At 37.2% G+C, this 21,764-nt stretch overlaps 1 protein-coding gene across 1 annotated transcript in view; it reads right to left on the bottom strand.

The window, feature by feature from the left end:
- LOC136766688 (phospholipid-transporting ATPase ABCA1) overlaps positions 1-21,764 on the bottom strand; it is a 287,811-nt gene that overhangs the window by 227,857 nt on the left and 38,190 nt on the right. The window contains exons 6-7 of the mRNA XM_066720398.1: positions 15,710-15,837; positions 2,836-3,033 (exon numbers count right to left, since the gene is read on the bottom strand). Of these exons, the coding sequence (XP_066576495.1) occupies positions 2,836-3,033; positions 15,710-15,837 (326 nt within the window). The remainder of the gene's footprint in view (positions 1-2,835; positions 3,034-15,709; positions 15,838-21,764) is intronic.

The following is a 21,764-nucleotide window of genomic DNA, read 5'->3' as shown; positions in this document are numbered from 1 at the left end:
TTGTTATTGTATAGTTAAGTCTTAATTCTCTTTTTGAAACCTTGGAGTACACATAAGTACTTTAGTAAGTAATTTAGTATCACAGTAGTCAAGCCAGGCGTTCAGATCATTGACAAATGTGCACCAAGAGACTGCAGACATGCTGTGACAAGGTAGTCACATCCTGTTGGTGCTTGAGAGAGGCATTCTAAAAGAACATCACATGCAGGAAGAGATTATGTTGGGGACTTTGCAGAGAAAAGTCTTAGCAAAAGGTTGAGTGATACCAGCATTTTCTATCTGTTCCTGTTTTCAGTGTCCTGAAAATCAGAGGTTGAAAAACCCATTCAGGGTTATAGTAACCTTGGTACCCAGGGGCCGGTTGTACTAACAAGATCAGAAAACTGGATCAGGATCATGAAAAAGCATTGTACGAAATTTTTTTGATCCGATTATTAAGCAAGCAGCGCATGCGGTAACTAAGGAGGTTCCTATTTACATAAACCTATTTACATAACCGGCTCATCCCTTACTGGTGCGGCTATATGAACGTGTACTGATCTAATGACACAATGACAATCATACACCTTGCAGAAAACTATTCTGTGCTATTGCTGATTACATTATTAATTGAACAAGCTTAGTTGTTCACTACGTTTTCCAATGCATGTTAATGTCAGTATGCTTATGCCCTTGTTGCAAACTGGACCCAACATGTCACCTGTAGTCCGTCATCCAAAAAGTTGTCCGTCAAGGACATGGCACATTGCATCCGTTAAAGCCGCACAAAGTACACAACCTTTCCAGTTTTGTGCACTGGTGTGTGTTTCTTTAACTGCTCAACTACAATAATATTATTATTATTATTATTATTATTATTATTATTATTATTATTAATAATAATAATAATAATAAACAAATAATCAATTGTATTTATTACTCACTCTTCTCATACCCAGAGCGCTACAGGTCAAGCAGTCAAAACAGACCAGATCAAATAGGCAACACAGCAGTAGCAACTCAAAAGTATAAAAAAAACACGCAACTAAGAGACTTAAAACTTAAAAGCTTTTTAAAAAAGGTGAGTTTTAAGAAATGTGATAAAACTATGGAGTGTAGGGGCACTTCTCTAAGCATTGCACAGCCGTAGAGGAGATGCTTTATGATCTGTCACATTTGTCTTGAGTTTGCAACAGGGGTGCTGGAGAAATAAGAGCTTTTACATGATTATTAACAATAATGAAAATAAATAAAATCCTAATCACACACAAATTACACCTCACCATTGTTCAACATTATACTCTTTATTTGAAAGTGCAAATATTTGTAAATAATGTAAGTCACATTTTTATTCTTTATTTGTGCTTAACCAGACTTGTCTACACCAATAATGTTACCTACTATTTGCTGAAACCTGCCGGCTGAAAAAAATCTCAAGGCTAAAGGCAGCTTCAAACGTGTGTGTAAGGCATGACTGCGTTCGATGTTGGTCCCTCTACAGCAGGGGTTTCCCAATGTCTGGTGATGGAGGGCCAATTTCCGGAGGTTTCATGGGATTGGGTGGCCGCAGTAGAAAATTAACCAAAGATGAAAACAAAATATGTCCCAAATCATACCTTTTAATTTCCTATACATTTCTGTTAGGGAACATTTATGAACTTTAATTGTTGTTTTATTATCTCCCCCCCCCCCATATTACATGTGCAATTTGTAACAGAATTTTTTCAGAAAGTGTAAAAATATAGTAAAGGTTCAGAAAAAAGGGGATTGAAGGTTGGCTTTGGGCGGCCGCACCAAACATCCTCGAGGGCCGCATTTGGCCCCCAGGCCGCACTTTGGGAACCCCTGCTCTACAGGATCAATCATGTCCGTGAGGTTTAATATGCTTCAAGGTGTTAATCTGTACCGCTTTCATACACCTTCCTCACCAAAACCTCTAAAGGGTTTTGCATGTCTTCAAATATCCGTGGTATGCATGTTTGATGCCGGCGAACTAGATGAAGTATGTGGAGTTCCTCCATTTTAAAATGCTGGATCTAGTTCTGATCCTGATCAAAAGCATGATCAGTTTTGAGTTCGGATTTGAGCTCAGAATGAGCGCTGATCCATGAGATCAAGATCAAGATTGGATCCTGTTAGTACAACCCGCCCCTGGTCTTTAGTTGTTATTTGTATTAGTACTCAATTAAGCAATTTAATGCTTGATTTCATTGTTAAACCTGTTTCTAGGTCATTTTAAAATCCCATTCTGTCTATGAGTAGTCCCCCTGACTTTGGAGGCATGTCCTCAGCATAGTCAAGAGTTTTTAGCTGTCACATCTTCAAGTCTTCTGCTTTTGCAAAGCTGTAAACAACGACCAATACACAAACATTTACTTTTTATTTTGCTGTATTCTGGGTCATACTGTGAATTAGGTAGCAAAGTCAAGAGTCATCCCAGAGTACAGTGAACAATTGATTGTACAGATCTACAATCAAGTGTAATTATTTAGACTGAGATGAAATGCAGAAAACACAAACAATTAATATGTTGATCACTTTATGAATGATACAAAGACTTTCAATATGTTTGATCACTGGACAGTGTGACCTAGTGAAGCCTCAGTTGGTTTTCATACAAACTTGGGTTGAACTGGAAAACTAAGCTCAACTCAACATCTGCAGAGTGGTTAACAGGACCACTCACTGTACAATTAAGTTAAATGACCAGTTTCATGAAAGGCTGTTGTGCCAATTTCATTTCAATGTATTTGATTTACATGGAATTTAAAAAAATGCACCACTCACCTTTGTCAAGATGAATAACTTGTAGTAGATAAAAATGAAAATAACAAAGGTAAAATTCAATGTACTTACCGCCATAGCTAGCTTTTGTGTATCCAGGTTTCTCAGTAAAACCTCCCTAGTTATTTCTAACTGCTGTGGTGTGAGGGAACAGCTGATGTTCTGAAAGATATCCTGTGCTGCTGAGGAGTTCAACACTATGTATTGTTTCAGCTCTGTCTTGTTGCAGAGGATGTGATTTAGGTTAACATCCCTGGAAAGGCCTATTACCTGGGGAACAAATTAGAAAGAGAAAAATGTTACAAATAACAGGACTATTCATTCCACTTAGTCATTTCAAAAAGCTAACTGATCCAGCAATATCAGCTAAGGAATTCTGAAAAGACTCCTAATAGATAAGATGCCACAAAGAAACAGGGTTATATTAAGTAATGGAGCGCTCGGTTAGAACAAAAACCAGCAGGGTAGGAGGTCCTACAGGACCAGAGTTGAGAACTAGGTTAAAGAACATGTTCCATAAGTTAAATGTATCATTTTCTGGACCGGAGCAATATTCAGATATTAAAAATAAAATGTTATAACTGTCTTTTATCACACACACATCATTTGGGCCCTATTATCAGAGCATTACAAACACGTTCTCTCATTTTCAAAGTTCCAGTTAATGAGGGTAAGGGAACACAGGCCTGTATATATTGGTTACAGAGTTACTGATGTGGCTCTTCACAACACTAATCTATTGTCTGCTTCTAGATGTTTTTTCATTTTAATTGTTACTTTGGCACTGAATTATCACAGCTGTAGCTCATGTATGCATTGAAAACCAATAGATCTGTAGTTGGTGATATTATAAAAGCATTTCAGTTTCAATTATTTTCCTTTAGTAATAATTTTCTGCTGATCCATCAAAAAGCATTAGAAGCTAAACATTCAACATTGGTTTATGTAATCCACAGAAGTGGAAAAAGTAGGCTACAGTAAATTATTACAATGGCGTTTTTAAAGTTTAAAGAATTAAATTTAGAATCAAATTCGAAGACATCAAATGGTCATCTTTGAGTCTTATCTGTTTCGTTGTTAGAACAGAAAAAAAGATGGATAAGGAAAACATGGAAAGCAAATTGCCCCCATTTTCCAGAATTTCATTCAAACATCTTTGTTAATTCGTATTCTTTGGTTTATTCTTGGTCGTTGGCCCAAAACTCCAAATATTCTCAATTTTGTTTTAATTGTTGGGCTGTTTCGCTGTTATGTTGCTGCTAAACAGTGTCTGGCTTCTCTCAATATTTAAGCTTACGTTTGTGTTCATTGGACACCCCTACAAGATTTTCTGAACTGTCAAATGCCTTAAAACTGTTGACAAAATAAAACTCAGAGGAGCCCTCAAAGTATCAAAATTTAAAATGCTTACTTTTTGTCCCCCAAAATATCAGTAATCCCCCAATAATAGATAATAGCTCTTCCTATCTGAATATACACAGTTTATTTTGATTGTATCTGTATTATTAAATTCCATCCCATAATAACATTTTTCATTTTGGACAAGATTCCGCTAGGGACTGTATTTCACTGATGAACATATAAGGAATGGCTGCAATGCCGAGCTCTTTCCTCTCTAATTATAGTGCATTCTATTTAACTGCTCTTTAGAGTATCTTCAATGCATAATTGTCTTCCACTGCCTAAGTTTTATATCATTGCAAATATGGCAGACAATCAATGAAAACTATGTGAGGGACTTTTAACATACTGATTATGATGACTGTGCTACTTTTCTTGTAAAACTATACAGGTTGTAGGCCTTAGCTCTTTCCCCTTCATACTAAATAAGACTGTAGGGTATTTTTAACATTCCTGGTCATGTGCATCAAAAGTCAAAGGTGCATTTTGTCTATTTTGGTTTACTTGCTCCACAGCATGTCCCCACACCTGCCTTTAAATTATGCAGTAAGAACAACATCCAAAATCCTAACCCCTAACCTTTGGCATTTATCAAACACGTCATCTTTTTCCTCTAAGTTTACGTTAACCAAGACAATACAAAGCAACACAATCAGTGATCCTGTCCTTTTCTTATTTTCTTACTTAAAAAAAATGTTATAATGCAGGAAATCCATCTAAAGTGACATCCTGTGCTTCTTATTCTACACTTTTCACAATACTGAACATATCAAAAGGGCTTTCATACTCATCCTATGTCAATTTTTATGCTCTCATTATAATTTATTGCTTTTTATTTTCTACTGAACCAAATGCATTCAAATGAAATGGAGCTGTTTCAGGATCCAAGCCAATTTTTTTTTGCTTTGTGGTTGTCAGACAGAATCGATTAAATATCTGTCAGGAGAGATTCAGGAAAGTTCTTAATTTTCTTTTGCTCTTAATAATCCACCCCCCCGCACCCCCACACCCTATGAACAATGAGGTGCTCAACAGGCAAACTTCAGAAAGTGAACTGATTGTGTGCACTCATCATCGCAGAAGCAGAATGAAAATGATAATAAAATGTTCTGATTGAAAATGACTAGTTTCCGCCGTGTTGTCAACAGGCAGGTCTCGCAATGTCGAATTACAGCAGCTGCTTGAGTTCATGGGCAAATAGGGTTAGAGGAGATGAAGACAAGTACTAGAACTTAGTTTTGGATCTTTGCTGTCCTGTTTTTACATTTAAATATTGATGATGTTCATATTGTAATCATGTAGCTGTAACTTCTACATAGCTATCATACAAACATATCAAACATGAACACGTAGGGAGAACTCAGTCTATATTCTACTTTTCTTAAAATTAAACATTGGCTCATGTAGATATATATTCTTAAACATGTTTACTGCTTTGTAACTGTCATTGTGAAAAATGTAACAAATTTAAACAAATTTAATAAATGCAAAACATACAATTTTAACACCTGTCATTAGGAACTCACTGTAGTGGTTCAAAAGAGGTGCATTTGTTTGCTGCTTCCAGAAAAATCGCCATGCCCATAGAAACGTTGCTTTCAAGATTATCATTGATATTTGTCTTGTAATAAAATATATTCACCACCCAGCGATTGTATATTTTATTTTAATTGCCATTCAAGTATCTAGTCGTGTGTGGTGACCCACAGTTCACCATTTTATGTCCTGGTAAATCCTTTAAAAAGCCCAAATCTTTGTATGAAAAAGGATGGAAATAAAATGCGCATTGTATAGCAACTGGAACAATTTCACATTTTAAAATATTTCTATATAAAAGCTAACGACAGTTACTAGATATTTTATGGGTGTTATTTAATTTTGAGAAATTTGCAAAGATAGCTAAGAGGAACAATGAATCAATTTGCGTCAGCAACTATTAAAATTTAAAAGGGCTTCAAATGCTATACAATGTACTATAAAGAATCTTTAAAATACTGTATTTACAGATTTTTTAAAGTAAGCAGTTAAGTATTCCTCCAGTAACATTCTGACTAGTATATGCTTCCTTCACCTCGAACTGTGGTCGAAATGAAAGGGAAAACTTTCACTTGATTTAGATCCTTTTGGTTAGTTGCTTCATTAATTCACAATAAAATGTCGGAATAAAAAATTGAGGGCACTCAAATATTATAATAAAATGTACTAAAACTGTTGACAATTGTAATACTTAGAAATGCATGATTTTTTAAGAGCCTTTGAAAGCATGTTTCAAACTGTCACATTAAAAAAAAAAAAAAGCTTTAAACGCAGTAGGAATAACACTACCCTTGGCACTGTAATTGTAACAAGGAGACATCATCCGCAGCAAGAACAAGTGAGTTATTACATACCCGCATTACCCTCTGCTGCTTAGATGAAGCCCAAATGATGTACAGCGGAGTAGTCACAGTTGATGTATTTAATACAGTACAAATGGCTGACGCCTATACTGATATACATGCTTTTTCACATTTCCTGTTGCCTGTGGCTGTACAGGTTCTCAGACTCTGCTAAAGGGAGGGGGTTATGTACATATATAACATTTGAATTTCAGTATTCATAAAATTATGTGAATAAACACATAAAGATGCACCTGGTGCCAGTCCATACAGTGCTGCCTGCTACAGTGCTCAAGTAGAAGCAACAGCATTTTAAATGAATGATAAACTCTGAAAGCGTCCTCTTCAATTCTGTTATGTAAGTATTGTATCATTTAAAACACGCAGAATCATTCTAACCCCTTTATCACACAGGGAACACTTGTTAGTGTACTGAATCCAGTAAACATACCACGTGTGCTCAGAACTTTGTAGGGGAAACATGCTCAGATCGTTTCTCTTTCACACTGGATGTGAGCCGAGTACACTTGGAAGTTACAGGTGATAACCTTTTGATCAGTGTTGCAATTGTAAACCACTAGCACACAAATGTCACTACAACAATTATAAACTCAGGCATACGTTATAAAGTACTTTACTCCGCTTCACGTGAGTGGAAAACTCTGGGTTAAACTGTATTTTCTTTATTGTAATAAACTTATTACATTTTGACCGGTGTCTACTGATAATTTCTGAATCCATTACAATCTCCTTGACATGAATCCTGGGAAGTTCTATAGCCATCGAGAAAGTCTTGATTTTGTGTGCTGTACTTCTGTGTATAAACAAACACAGGCAAAAGTAACTGAGCTTAAATCCCTTTTGGAACTAGATATTTGTATTACAAGGACAGTTCAAAATATGTAAATACTTGTAATTATTTTCAAATGTTTCACTAAAAAATGCCCTGCTTATTTAAACACTAGTTGTAAGCACAAGCTTGGTTGCATTTATAGTATGTAAAGTGTATGAAGAACAATATTCACACAACAACACAAATTACATTTGTGAATATTTACAGCTTATTTTATATCAGTTTACTCTGCTATATTTACTTTAAAAATGGGAGGATGTTTTAATGGAAAAAATGTATCTGAATAATTTAAAATTCAGTGAATGACTTACTAGCTTCACATTGGAATATAAAAAAAGTAATGTGAACAATATCATTTTAGTTATTGAATAAATTACCCATTGTGAAAACACAATTTGATACAGCCTCCAATCACCTAGTACTATTTAAGATACAGGCATAACATTCCATCTATGATGCATTACATATATATCTTAAAATAAACAAAATAAAAAATTATATATATATATATATATAATTGGGTCCATAAATATTTGTACAGTGACACAATTGTCATCATTTTGGCTCTGTGCGCCACCACAAAGAATTTGATTTGGATTTCATAAAGTCTATGTTATAAGTAAGTTAAATGTCACTTGTTAATTAAAATTTGCTTTGTAAGCTTGTTTGCACCACAATAACTGTCATTTATATCTTGTACACAACCCAGAAAATACCAAATGTAACTTAGAAATGTTGAGACTGTCTGAGGATACTTCTCAGGTCAGGCTCCTCTGCAGCTGCCGGAATAAAGAATAAACCTTCTACCACACACCGAGTCTCATGCTATTTTCTGCAACTCTTCAGAGAAATAGCAAAAACAGGTGTGGCCAAATCAATTATTTGGTACATTCTTAAAAGAAAGACACTGGTGAGCTCAGGAACACCAAAAGGCCCAGAAGACCACGGAAAACAACTGTGGTGGATGACAGAAGAATATTTTTCTTGGTGAAGAAAAACATTTTCACAACAGTTGGCCAGATCAAGAACCCCCTCCAGGAGGTAGGTATATCTGTGTCAAAGTCAACAATAAAGAGAAGACTTAACCAGAGTAAATACAGAGGGTTTACCACAAGTTGTAAAATTTTAACATGAACACCAGATTAGAGTTTGCCAAAAAACATATAAAGAACCCTGTACAGTTCTGGAACAAGATCCTATGGACAGATGAGACAAAGATCAACCAGAATGATGGGAAGAGAAGAATATGGAGAAGGGAAGGAACTGCTCATGATCCAAAGCATACCACCTCATTTGTGAAGCATGGTGGAGGTAGAGGGAAATGGTTCTCTTGTATTTATTGATGATGTGACTGCTGACAAAAGCAGCAGGATGAATTCTGAAGTGTTTAGGGCTATATTATCTGCTGAGATTCAGCTAAATGCTTCATAATTCATTGGACGGTGCTTCACAGTGCACATGTACAATGACCCAAAGCATATTGTGAAAGCAACCCAAGACTTTTTTAAGGCGAAGAAGTGAAATGTTCTGCAATGGCCAAGTCAATCACCTTACCTGAATCCAATTGAGCATCCATTTCATTTGCTGAAGGCAAAACTGAAGGCAAAACACCTCAAGAACAAGCAAGAACTAAAGACAGCTGCAGTGCAGGCCTGGCAGAGCATCACCAGGGAAGAAACCCAGCATCTGGTGATGTCTATGGGTTCCAGACTTCAGGCAGTCACTGACTGCAAATTATTTGCAAGTATTGAAACTCACAATTTAATTAATGATTATGTTAGTTTGTCCAAATACTTTTGAGCCCCTAACATAGGGGGGCCATATATAAAAATGGGTGTAATTCCTACACCGTTCACCCAATTTGGATGTAACTACCCTCAAATTAAAGATGAAAGTCTACACTTGAAGAACATCTTGATTGTTTCCTTTCAAATCCATTGTGGTGGCGTACAGAGCCAAAATGATGACAATTGTGTCACTGTCCAAATATTTATGGACCTAACTGTATGTGTGTGTGTGTGTGTGTGTGTATATATACACTCACCTAAAGGATTATTAGGAACACCATACTAATACTGTGTTTGACCCCCTTTCGCCTTCAGAACTGACTTAATTCTACGTGGCATTGATTCTACAAGGTGCTGAAAGCATTCTTTAGAAATGTTGGCCCATATTGATAGGATAGCATCTTGCAGTTGATGGAGATTTGTGGGATGCACATCCAGGGCACGAAGCTCCCGTTCCACCACATCCCAAAGATGCTCTATTGGGTTGAGATCTGGTGACTGTGGGGGCCAGTTTAGTACAGTGAACTCATTGTCATGTTCAAGAAACCAATTTGAAATGATTCGACCTTTGCGACATGGTGCATTATCCTGCTGGAAGTAGCCATCAGAGGATGGGTACATGGTGGTCATAAAGGGATGGACATGGTCAGAAACAATGCTCAGGTAGGCCGTGGCATTTAAACGATGCCCAATTGGCACTAAGGGGCCTAAAGTGTGCCAAGAAAACATCCCCCACACCATTACACCACCACCACCAGCCTGCACAGTGGTAACAAGGCATGATGGATCCATGTTCTCATTCTGTTTACATCAAATTCTGATTCTACCATCTGAATGTCTCAACAGAAATCGAGACTCATCAGACCAGGCAACATTTTTCCAGTCTTCAACTGTCCAATTTTGGTGAGCTTGTGCAAATTGTAGCCTCTTTTTCCTATTTGTAGTGGAGATGAGTGGTACCCGGTGGGGTCTTCTGCTGTTGTAGCCCATCCGCCTCAAGGTTGTACGTGTTGTGGCTTCACAAATGCTTTGCTGCATACCTCAGTTGTAACGAGTGATTATTTCAGTCAAAGTTGCTCTTCTATCAGATTGAATCAGTCGGCCCATTCTCCTCTGACCTCTAGCATCAACAAGGCATTTTCGCCCACAGGACTGCCGCATACTGGATGTTTTTCCCTTTTCACACCATTCTTTGTAAACCCTAGAAATGTTTGTGCGTGAAAATCCCAGTAACTGAGCAGATTGTGAAATACTCAGACCGGCCCGTCTGGCACCAACAACCATGCCACGCTCAAAATTGCTTAAGTCACCTTTCTTTTCCATTCAGACATTCAGTTTGGAGTTCAGGAGATTGTCTTGACCAGGACCACACCCCTAAATGCATTGAAGCAACTGCCATGTGATTGGTTGGTTAGATAATTGCATAAATGAGAAATTGAACAGGTGTTCCTAATAATCCTTTAGGTGAGTGTATATATATATATATATATATATATATACACACACACACACACACACATACACACTGTACTGTGCAAAATTTTTAGGCAGGTGTGAAAAAATGCTGTAAAGTAAGAATGCTTTAAAAAATAGACATGTTAATAGATTATATTTATCAATTAACAAAATGCAAAGTGAGTGAACAGAAGAAACATCTACATCAAATCAATATTTGGTGTGACCACCCTTTGCCTTCAAAACAGCATAAATTCATCTAGGTACACTTGCACACAGTTTTTGAAGGAACAAGGCATGTAGGGTGGACCAAACATCTTGGAGAACTAACCACAGTTCTTCTGTGGATTTAGGCAGCCTCAGTTGCTTCTCTCTCCATGTAATCCCAGACAGACTCGATGATGTTGAGATCAGGGCTCTGTGGGGGCCAATACCATCACTTCCAGGACTCCTAGTTCTTCTATATGCTGAAGATAATTCTTAATGACTGTGACATGCCGCTGTCTGTCATGGCACGGCTGCTGCTGACGCTCGCTGATTAGGTGCTCATGTGCAATGAGCACCGTGGCGACTGTGACGTCTCTTTAATCCCTCTCCTTTCCCGACGGAAGCAGCTAACCGCTGAGAAGGAGGACTGAGTCTACAACCCCTGACTGCCCGGAGCACCTCGTTTTGTGGACGCTTGTGTGTTTGTTTTGCTCTTGTTCTTTCCCGTTTGTGTGTTCCCCCCTTGACGAGCCTGAACCTTAATAATGCCCGTAAAGTACCAGAACCCGAGACTCTCTCTTACTCCCCGTTGTTTGTGTCCGGCTTTCACAATGACTTTTGCTGTATGTTTGGGGTTGCTGTCGTTGCAGAATAAATTTGGGGCCAATCAGATGCCTCCCTGATGGAATTGCATGATGGATAAGTATCTGCCTGTACTTCTCAGCATTGAGGAGACCATTCATTCTGACCAAATCCCCAACTCCATTTGCAGAAATGCAGTACCAAACTTGCAAGGAACCTCCACCATGCTTCAGTGTTGCCTGCAGACACTCATTCGTGTACCGCTCTCCAGCTCTTCGGTGAACAAACTGCCTTCTGCTACAGCCAAATACAGCCAGAGCACCTGCTGCCATTTTTCTCCATGAAGGCCACTTTTGACAAGACGTCTCCGGACAGTAGATGGGTGTACCAGGGTCCCACTGTTTTCTGTCAATTCTGAGCTGATGGCACTGCTGAACATGTTCTGATTGCGAATGCAAGTAAGCATGATGTGTCTTTCATCTGCTGCAGCAAGTTTCCTTGGCCGACCACTGCGTCTACGGTCCTCAACGTTGCCTGTTTCTTTGTGCTTCTTCAAAAGAGCTTGGACAGCACATCTGGAAACCCCTGCCTGCCTTGAAATGTCTGCCTGGGAGAGACCTTGCTGATGCAGTATAACTACCTTGTGTCTTGTTGCTGTGCTCAGTCTTGCCATGGTGTATGACTTTTGACAGTAAACTGTCTTCAGCAACCTCACCTTGTAAGTGGAGTTTGGCTGTTCCTCACCCAGTTTTATTCCTCCTACACAGCTGTTTTATTTCAGTTAATGATTGTGTTTCAACCTACATATTGAATTGATGATCATTAGCACCTGTTTGGTATAATTGTTTAATAATACAACTGACTATATGCTTACAAAACCCCTGACTTTGTGCAAGTGTACCTAGAAGAATTGATGTTGTTTTGAAGGCAAAGGGTGGTCACACCAAATATGGATTTGATTTCGATTTTTTCTTCTGTTCACTCACTTTGCATTTAGTTCACACCTGCCTAAAACTTTTGCACAGTAATATATATATATATATATATACAGTGAGGGAAAAAATAATTTGATCCCCTGCTGATTTTGTATGTTTGCCCACTGACAAAGAAATGATCAGTCTATAATTTTAATGGTAGGTGTATTTTAACAGTGAGAGACAGAATAAGAACAAAAAAAATCCTGAAAAACGCATTTCAAAAAAGTTATAAATTGATTTGCATGTTAATTAGGGAAATAAGTATTTGATCCCCTATCAATCAGCAAGATTTCTGGCTCCCAGGTGTCTTTTATACAGGTAACGAGCTGAGATTAGGAACACTCTCTTAAAGGGAGTGCTCCTAATCTGAGCTCGTTACCTGTATAAAAGACACCTGTCCACAGAGGCAATCAATCAATCAGATTCCAAACTCTCCACCATGGCCAAGACCAAAGAGCTGTCCAAGGATGTCAGGGACAAGATTGTAGACCTACACAAGGCTGGAATGGGCTACAAGGCCATCGCCAAGCAGCTTGGTGAGAAGGTGACAACAGTTGGTGCGATTATTCGGAAATGGAAGAAACACAAAATAACTGTCAGTCTGTCCCGGTCTGGGGCTCCATGCAAGATCTCACCTCGTGGAGTTTCAATGATCACGAGAACGGTGAGGAATCAGCCCAGAACTACACGGTAGGATCTTGTAAATGATCTCAAGGCAGCTGGGACCATAGTCACCAAGAAAACAATTGGTAACACACTACGCCATGAAGGACTGAAATCCTGCAGCACCCGCAAGGCCCCCCTGCTCAAGAAAGCACATGTACAGACCTGTCTGAAGTTTACCAATGAACATCTGAATGATTCAGATGAGAACTGGGTGAAAGTGTTGTGGTCAGATGAGACCAAAATCGAGCTCTTTGGCATCAACTCAACTCGCCGTGTTTGGAGGAGGAGGAATGACCCCAAGAACACCATCCCCACCGTCAAACATGGAGGTGGAAACATTATGCTTTGGGGGTGTTTTTCTGCTAAGGGGACAGGACAACTGCACCGCATCAAAAGGACGATGGTCGGGGCCATGTACCGTCAAATCTTGGGTGAGAACCTCCTTCCCTCAGCCAGGGCATTGAAAATGGGTCGTGGATGGGTATTCCAGCATGACAATGACCCAAAACACACAGCCAAGGCAACAAAGGAGTGGCTCAAGAAGAAGCACATTAAGGTCCGTTGTTATTCTGTCTCTCACTGTTAAAATACACCTATCATTAAAATTATAGACTGATAATTTCTTTGTCAGTGGGCAAACATACAAAATCAGCAGGGGATCAAATACTTTTTTCCCTCAGTGAATATATATATATATATATATATTGTAGCATTATGTTGGGTGTATTTGGATAAGAGCATTTGGGCTCTGAGCTGAAGCACTGATCTAAAGAAGACCTCTCCCCTCCCAAAGTTATCAGATTTCCTTAGCTCATCAGCTTGGAACTGGTTTGCATCAAAGTGACAGTTTTGGGGAGGATGGCACCGAGAAGAGGCCAAATAGTCTGGAATTCTGCTATGAGATGTCTGGAGAAAGGGGCCTGTAGGTGATAAAAACTTTTTGAAGTGGATGAGAGCCGAAATCCCGACATAGAGCTACGAACCCAGGCCAACCGGCATTTCCAAAAGATGGCATGGATTGACATCAGTCATAAATCAAGCCCCCCTCCAATAGGACACTGGGGGCTGAAACCGAAATCCAATCTCAAGAACTCAGGGACCAATCACCTATTGATCTGACAGACTATAAGGAACAGCGGACGGTCTCTCTCTCTCTCTCTCTCTCTCTCTCACCTGAACCAGTAACTCGCTGCCACAGCTCAACCTGTAGCTCTGTTGCCAGAACCGGAACCAGAAACCAACCAAGTCTTTGCCGGCAACAGAAGAGTTAAACTGGGAGAAGGAGATTGAGCCGTACGAAGAATTCTTTTAAAGGACTATATTAAATAAAGAACTTTACAGACTGCGCTGCCCGCCTGTGCCCACCTGATCAGTGGAGTTTTACAGCTGGACAATTGACTAAGTCGACTGTATACAAAAGTGTTCAGTCATTTAAATAGCTATTTGAGTCTTAAGAAACTTGACCCTTGGAACAAACAGGGCCCTGCTTTCCTCAAAGACTTCGTCTTCAAGTAACTACGGTGGAACCCCTGCTTACAAAGAAGATTTTGTGCACAACCTTGGAGCCTTCAAACCAGTGGAAAATCTGGTTGGAAATGACTCTACTTTCGCGAAACCCCAACTTCCAGGTGCATCGACTGAGTGGAAGTTCTTGGACAAAGCCGAACCGGACTGCCTTTGTTCCAACCACACGGACCTCGTGCCGTGTGCTGTTATCTGAGCCGAAGCCAGAGAGGCCTCTCTGCGACGAAGTTCAGATAAGTTTAACAGTTTGGAGTTCATGATTCATGACATTTGAGAAATCAATTAGAAATGTTAATCTGTGATTCATAACTCTAGAATGTGTAATATCATTTAGTTTTCTTAAATATAAATGTGTGTTGCATTAAACTGTTTTGTTGATAATTTTAGAAATAAAATCTGTCAACGCCGAGAAATATCTTCTCATTCCTGTTTAACTGTTTAGTCTGAAATTGACACAAGTTAATAGACATTAGATTAGTGGTGGCCCTGCCTATCCTTAATAATTGAATAATAATCAGTTAAGGGAAATTGTGGTAACAAGTAATGATAGGATCTTTCTCGGCACCTAAACGTAAATGAGGCTGATATATATATAACGAGAAGTTACCTGACATAACTACTAACCTGCGTAGTTATTTAATGTCTGACTAATAATACTAACGAGAGACTTACCTTCGTCTTACTAACCAGTATTGTAGTCAATGTGTTTATAACCTTTTTTGTTTAACGATTTGTGTGATATCATATGCGATCCCATGGTCTTTGATTTGGTCACGGAAGTGATTTGTCTTTGATTTGTTGATCTAGAGTTGAATTTTAATTAGTTTTTCCCTTGTATAATTGGTGTAGTGCTACATTTAGTCTTTGTTTTGAATACATTTGACAATTTATATCTTTGGAATTGGTGTCTGCGTCCAATTATTACAGAAATTGAGTTCTACAAGATTCCAGGATTCGTGATAAGGTGATACTATAAATTCACTTCTTTAATTGAAATTTATAAGTGTACCTTATGCTACAATATATATATATATATATATATATATATATATATATAGCCTATGTAAAGAATTCAGGATAGGACAGAAATACTGGAAAGTTAAATGTATTACTTACCTTGCTCAGATTAATTCTTGCCATTTTCACACTCTCTGCAACAAAAAGTGGAACTGAAAGATTCTCCTTTAGGTACCTTGTGAATGTCTCGTTTTCTTTTAAAATGTTTTTCAGCTGTATAGATTGACCTGGTTTGTAGGAAATAAATAAAATAAGGAAATAAATTACTACCAATTTATCTTTAAAAAAACATAAATACAGGCACAATGTTTAACATGTATACTACAAATGAAAATATTGAAGTTTTAGTCATCCCTTTGAATGCATACACTATCCTTAATTATCCATTACAACACAACAGCTACTTCTGAAAACAGTTCATTCTATTTTATTACAAATGAATCACTGAAGACACGGCATGATGGATTCTACAGTTAGGCTGCATCTAAACTGGCACACAATGTAGCTCTGTCCAAAGTTTAATACCAATACTGGGATATAATGCAATTAAATATATTGTTTTTGTTTTATTAGAGTGCGTTCTAATTCTTGGTCTTATTAAAGGGGCAGCTTGGGTTTAAATTGAACATAAAATGAATAAAGATAAAATACAAGATAAAGTTGAACTGCAATATATTCCTGTATTGTTGGTAAAGTGTATAAGGGATTCATAGCTCTCTAAAACTATATCTTTTTCATTTAAACATTCAATTGTTAGGTCGTCAGTGAAGTACACAAGGAAAGCGGTGAATTATTCTTGTGAGAACGGCATCAATTCAGAAATTACTTGATCATTTTAAACAAGTAATATCCTGTGACCATAATACCTGAAATACTATATACTTTATTGTATCTGTGCTACAATAACAATTAAACAATAATATAATATAGAAATATATAGGAACATAAGCTTATAAAAAAAAAAAATGAACACAAAACCTCATTATTTACCACGCTAAATTGAATCACTTCCATGTCTGAAGAATACATTATAAACTTCACATCCATTCAAGTCTGAACACTATCTATGAATAGATTATGCAAGCATTCTGAACCAATCAGAGTTTGAGTGTGCCCTGTGGCCAAGTTGTCTAAGAGACTTGTTGAAGGTTGGTTTTCTGGCAGGCTTTGGCATTATGCTCCCTCCAAGCATTTTGTCACACTTTTTGTTTATTAGCACCTCAGAACTAATCATAATATGGTCTTGTTCGCACTCAAGGTGACATATAATTTATGTGGAAAGACCCCAAGAGCAACAAAATACATGTTGGCAATGTGCTAAATAAGCACCAAGGTTTACAAGACCAATTAAAAAATCAGGCAGAAGCACCCATTTTAAGTATCTGAGTGGCAATATTTCCGTAAGCATTCAAACTAGAATATTAGCAGTTCTCATTATGTTGTCAAGGCTACATTATTTTGGTGAAGGACTTTACAAGTAAGAAGGAAATATTTAGTTAATTACCAAAAAATGCAAGAATTTGCATTCAATCCCATAAAGTATTTGAAATGTGTGTTAGGCTGTCATTTCTGGAGTGATTTTAAACAACGGACCTATCATTTTGAAATAATCAAAACAGAAATGAAAAAGTACGAACATCTGCCAAAAATGTACATTAGGTTTATTTAACAAGGGAGTTTAGCATTTTTTAAAGCACTACAAAGAATGGCAGTGCTCAAGCGTAGAATCAACCTGCCCACTGAGATAAGGACCTGCCAGTCACTGACCACATTTCTATAATGCATCTCGTACTTATCTGCTCTCCACCTTCATGGTCTCCGATATGGCTCCTTATTATATCTGTACTTCTTGCACTGTAAATTGTTTTTAGTACCTGCTGTGACCCCAATGCACATAGCACCGATGTATTTACATGTACTACTCCTTAATAGAATCTTGCACCATATTACATAGTCTCTTACATAATTTATTTAAATTGGGATTAATATGGTATATTGTATTTTCTTGCTCGTACTATATTTTGTGAAATTAGTGCTAAATTAAACTTCTTGAGGCTTATGGCGTTTAACTTTATTTGTACAGGAATACATTATTTACTAACACCACAAACAGGCATAGAGCTTTCATATATAAAAGTACAAAAAAATCTAGTGCCTGATATAATCAGTTATTGACTTTTCTCAATGACACAGATTAGGCTGTCTAAAGCAAACCGTTTCATGTTTTTAACAAGCATTACTCTTTGCCTGAGGAAATTGATTACAACACTAACCGCTTGAAAAGCATCCCTACAGGTAAGCATAGAAATGCACCATGCTATTTTCCTTTCAGATAACCTTGACCTTAGATCATGAACATCTTAGTACAGTTGTAATAAAACAAGCTTCCTGTTTCTCTTCAGAGCTGATAAACACCATTTGTATGGAAAATGGACTGGCACTAAAAAGAAAAGAAAACCATTCAGCCATGAAGTGACTGCTGTGGTAAAAAGGAAAAAAAACAATTCATTGTGTGTGTATGTGCGTGTGGGTGTGTGTGAATGAACGGGAGGGTAGTTAAGTGGAGCAGCAATGTGCTGTGCTTTGTTTCTTTAATAAAGATGACCCTTGATATTACTTCCATTGATAAGAAAGGTAGAATAATACCATAAGACTCAGATTTTGTGCCTAAAACATTCATATATGTCTTTTCTTCTCATCCTGTATCTTATGGTAAGCTGAAGATGAAATGTCAAGGTTGCCGAGCTACATTATGCAACTTTTAAAGAGCCAGGCAACTCTTTGTGCTCACTATGATTTCTTAGTTCCTTGGAGAAATACTGTTTTTATTGTTCAGATTATACAATGGGATTGCTTGTGTAGTTTAGGCAGAATCAGGAAGGAAATGAGTGCTAAACAATGACTGACATGTGTCACACTGAGTTCCCCAGTAGAATGTAACTAGAATTCTTTACTACCCTCTGGAGGCTTTACTGTCTTTCAATAAATGCAGATTAGCTAGTGTAACAGTGTGCTTCTGTCTTGCTCATTTGTAATATATATTTTTTGTTGTTAAATACTATTTAACACTAGCATGGTCCATACCCATGACACCACTAATTGATTCACACCAATTATTAACATAGTGACAATTCTTCTGAACAGGAAATGTGATTTGCTTGATCTCCTCAGTGACACATTGTAATAAGTCTGAGGAATTTCTCGAAGGGTACTGAGCAGCATATTTCCACAGGCGGCTAGTTTAGTGATTATAAACATGTCTGTTTTTGCCGGTTTAACATAGATTCTGTCTTTACTAGTGCATTTTCCCTTTGTCCATGACCAGAAGATAGAAATGATCTCCACAACATGTGAGAAAACTGATCTACCATGAAAAGTACATTTCCCTGATAAAAGGTTTGATGTTGAAAACAAGAGTCTTCTGATTGTTCATGACAACAAGCTATGGATGAAATATGACCTAGGTTGCTGGGCCTTATTATTTTGACATTCTCTTCATCTTTACAACAGTGTAAATGTAAATGTTCAATAAATAGTTTTAAAAAGATGTAGTCTCTCTTTCATCTATGAAAAATCATGCTTTTTTTTCCAAAGGCTTTAGAAAGCAAGCTTAAATAGCATAGGCCAAAAATGATTAAGAAGTTGAGACTTGTTCAAAGGTGAGCTTTGTACTTGAAATGTTTTATTTATTACCTTTTTAATACCCCTTAATGTGTTTCTTTTCATATATTTTACATTAGCGTGATAAAAAGGATCCTTCAAAGCCTTCGCATTTTTTAATTTATGTTTATTTATTTAATTTATTTTTTATAAATGGTTCTTCTATGAATCACCTTTTATTTTATTTCCACAATTGTAAATGCTCTGGTTTGATCATGGCTCTCATAGTAATTGGTAATATCCAAGTTAGCCAAAGTAAAATGAGTTAATATTCCACTTCGAGAGCACATATTGCTTTTACTCAGTGGAGCTGAAAAGTACATACATTCCACCCATGATTCAAATTTCTATAAAGACTGTGGTATTTCAATCCATCACAGAACATAATCTGATTCTGTCTATCATCCAGTAGACTCACTTAGGAGCTTTAAGGTTTTATTTCAGATGTAATAATAAAAAAGTAAGAAGACAGGCAACTAAACAACTTCAATGTGATATAAGCTAAATTTGCTTTATTAAGACAAGTACATGTATTTTGAAAGACACATTCAGAAACATCTATTTGCTTTTGAAAATAATATTCTGTCTTGGTTGAAGCTGTGCTCCCGAGAAAAAGCATTATATAAATTGATGAATACAAGACTGTTTTCATACAGACCTTTCAAGGTTTTTCACATTTTTACCTTCATCGTATACATTGTGACCCAGTCCATGAACATTAAAACTTATGGTTGAATAGTTATTGCAAACAAACCAAAAAATACTTGAAATGGTATTGATGAATACATTTCTGTTCTTATTTTCCCTGGCTACTGAATTATGTTCCCACTGATGTCAAAAATTTTAAGGACTGAAAAAATACAAAAATAAGAATATAAATATAGATTGGTTTCATCAATGTAGGTTGTGCTACATGAATACATTTTTTTCTGTGTTCTAATATTGATTTTGTATTTTATGGAGTCCAGTTATGATAGGACATTATTTAAAAAAAAACTACATTATTCAGTCAATGCCATGTTATCCTTGACGATACATGGGGTCAAGATGTTACTATTAACATCACAAGATCATTCTACGGTGTGTAAGTATGTAAGTATATGTTTGGAAGATATTCTGTCAGTAAACATTACAAGATTGTACACAATATAAAACTGGATCTGATTTTAGCCAGCTAGCTTGCAATTATACAAAATGTTGTTTAACTATTTTCTCTAATAATACAGCACTTTCATTAGCTATGTTGGCTGGATAAAAAAAAAAAATCTCAATTGCACAACAATCCACCTGTACCTTTTCAGGGATCCAATACACACATAATCCAGGGATGGACATATCTGTATCTTAGACCAAACTAGGAGAAATTGTATGCTGTATAGTAATGCTCAATGGAAAGGTCATTTACTTCGTCATAGCTCTTTATAATAGAGACATTTTGACAAGTTATGAAAACTAATTTGAAATGTGCTTCTTCAGGAGGGATGAGACAAAGCACACATCCTTCAATCTGCACAATATCAAAGCCAATATTTTTCAAACTGCAAGTCCAGAAAGTCCAGAATCCAATCATATGATTAGAACATAAGATAAGCCCCATTCACACAAACTTATGCAGCCTTTTTCGTTTAATTTTATTTCACACAGACTTTGCCAGCAAGGTCTATGCCGGCATACTGACACCAGTCATTTTAGACCTAGTCAAAATGCTAGCAAATTTGTGGCAAAGCGTCTGTGTAAATGGAGCAGGAATAAGAAAGCAGGCTAATGATGCATCATGTCCTTGCGTTGTCAATGTAGTATGTTAACTAACTGGCATTTCCACGTTTTGGTCACAACACATCCAGGTTAAGCCACCTTGTGACCATGACCAGTATGTAAACATGGACAGGGTCATTCAATATGGCAGAGGTTGAAAATAATGTTTTTGTAGCAATTCAGTGTTACTGATGAACATATTGGCTGGTGATGTATATAATGCTAACTACTGTCACACATATGTCAGAAGTTATATACCAATAAATCATGCAAAATATATCTCTATACATAGGCAAACATGTTAGACTGCATTACAGTACTAACGGTAGTTTGTTTCGAGTTATTTAATGTCAGTAATGTCAAAATAAAATTAAATGAAAAATAATAAGGTTTTTTTATGAATCAGTTGCAGATCTGCACACCCAGGCTTTTGGTATAGATATAGATAAACACACAAAGTATTGTCAAGCTTTTTTTATTTTTCATTTATTTTACTTGATTTAACTTTGCTGCAGTATATGTCAAGACCCCACACAATGCCTTGTTACATGACCATGAACTGAGAACCAAGTCTCATACTGGGTTCACTGGTTCAAATTATCTCTTACTGCTGGGTCCAGTGACCACACCGCAAAAACACACAACCATACAATCTGATGACATGGGTATAGGACCCGTCGAGGCATAGACTCCACTAGATCTCTGAAGGTGTGCTGTGGTATCTGACACCAAGACATTA

The sequence above is a fragment of the Amia ocellicauda genome, chromosome 13 (genome assembly GCF_036373705.1).
Source record: "Amia ocellicauda isolate fAmiCal2 chromosome 13, fAmiCal2.hap1, whole genome shotgun sequence".
Lineage (NCBI taxonomy): Eukaryota > Metazoa > Chordata > Actinopteri > Amiiformes > Amiidae > Amia > Amia ocellicauda.
Note: the sequence above shows the minus strand (reverse complement) of the source record. Positions and strands in the feature narration are given on the sequence as shown.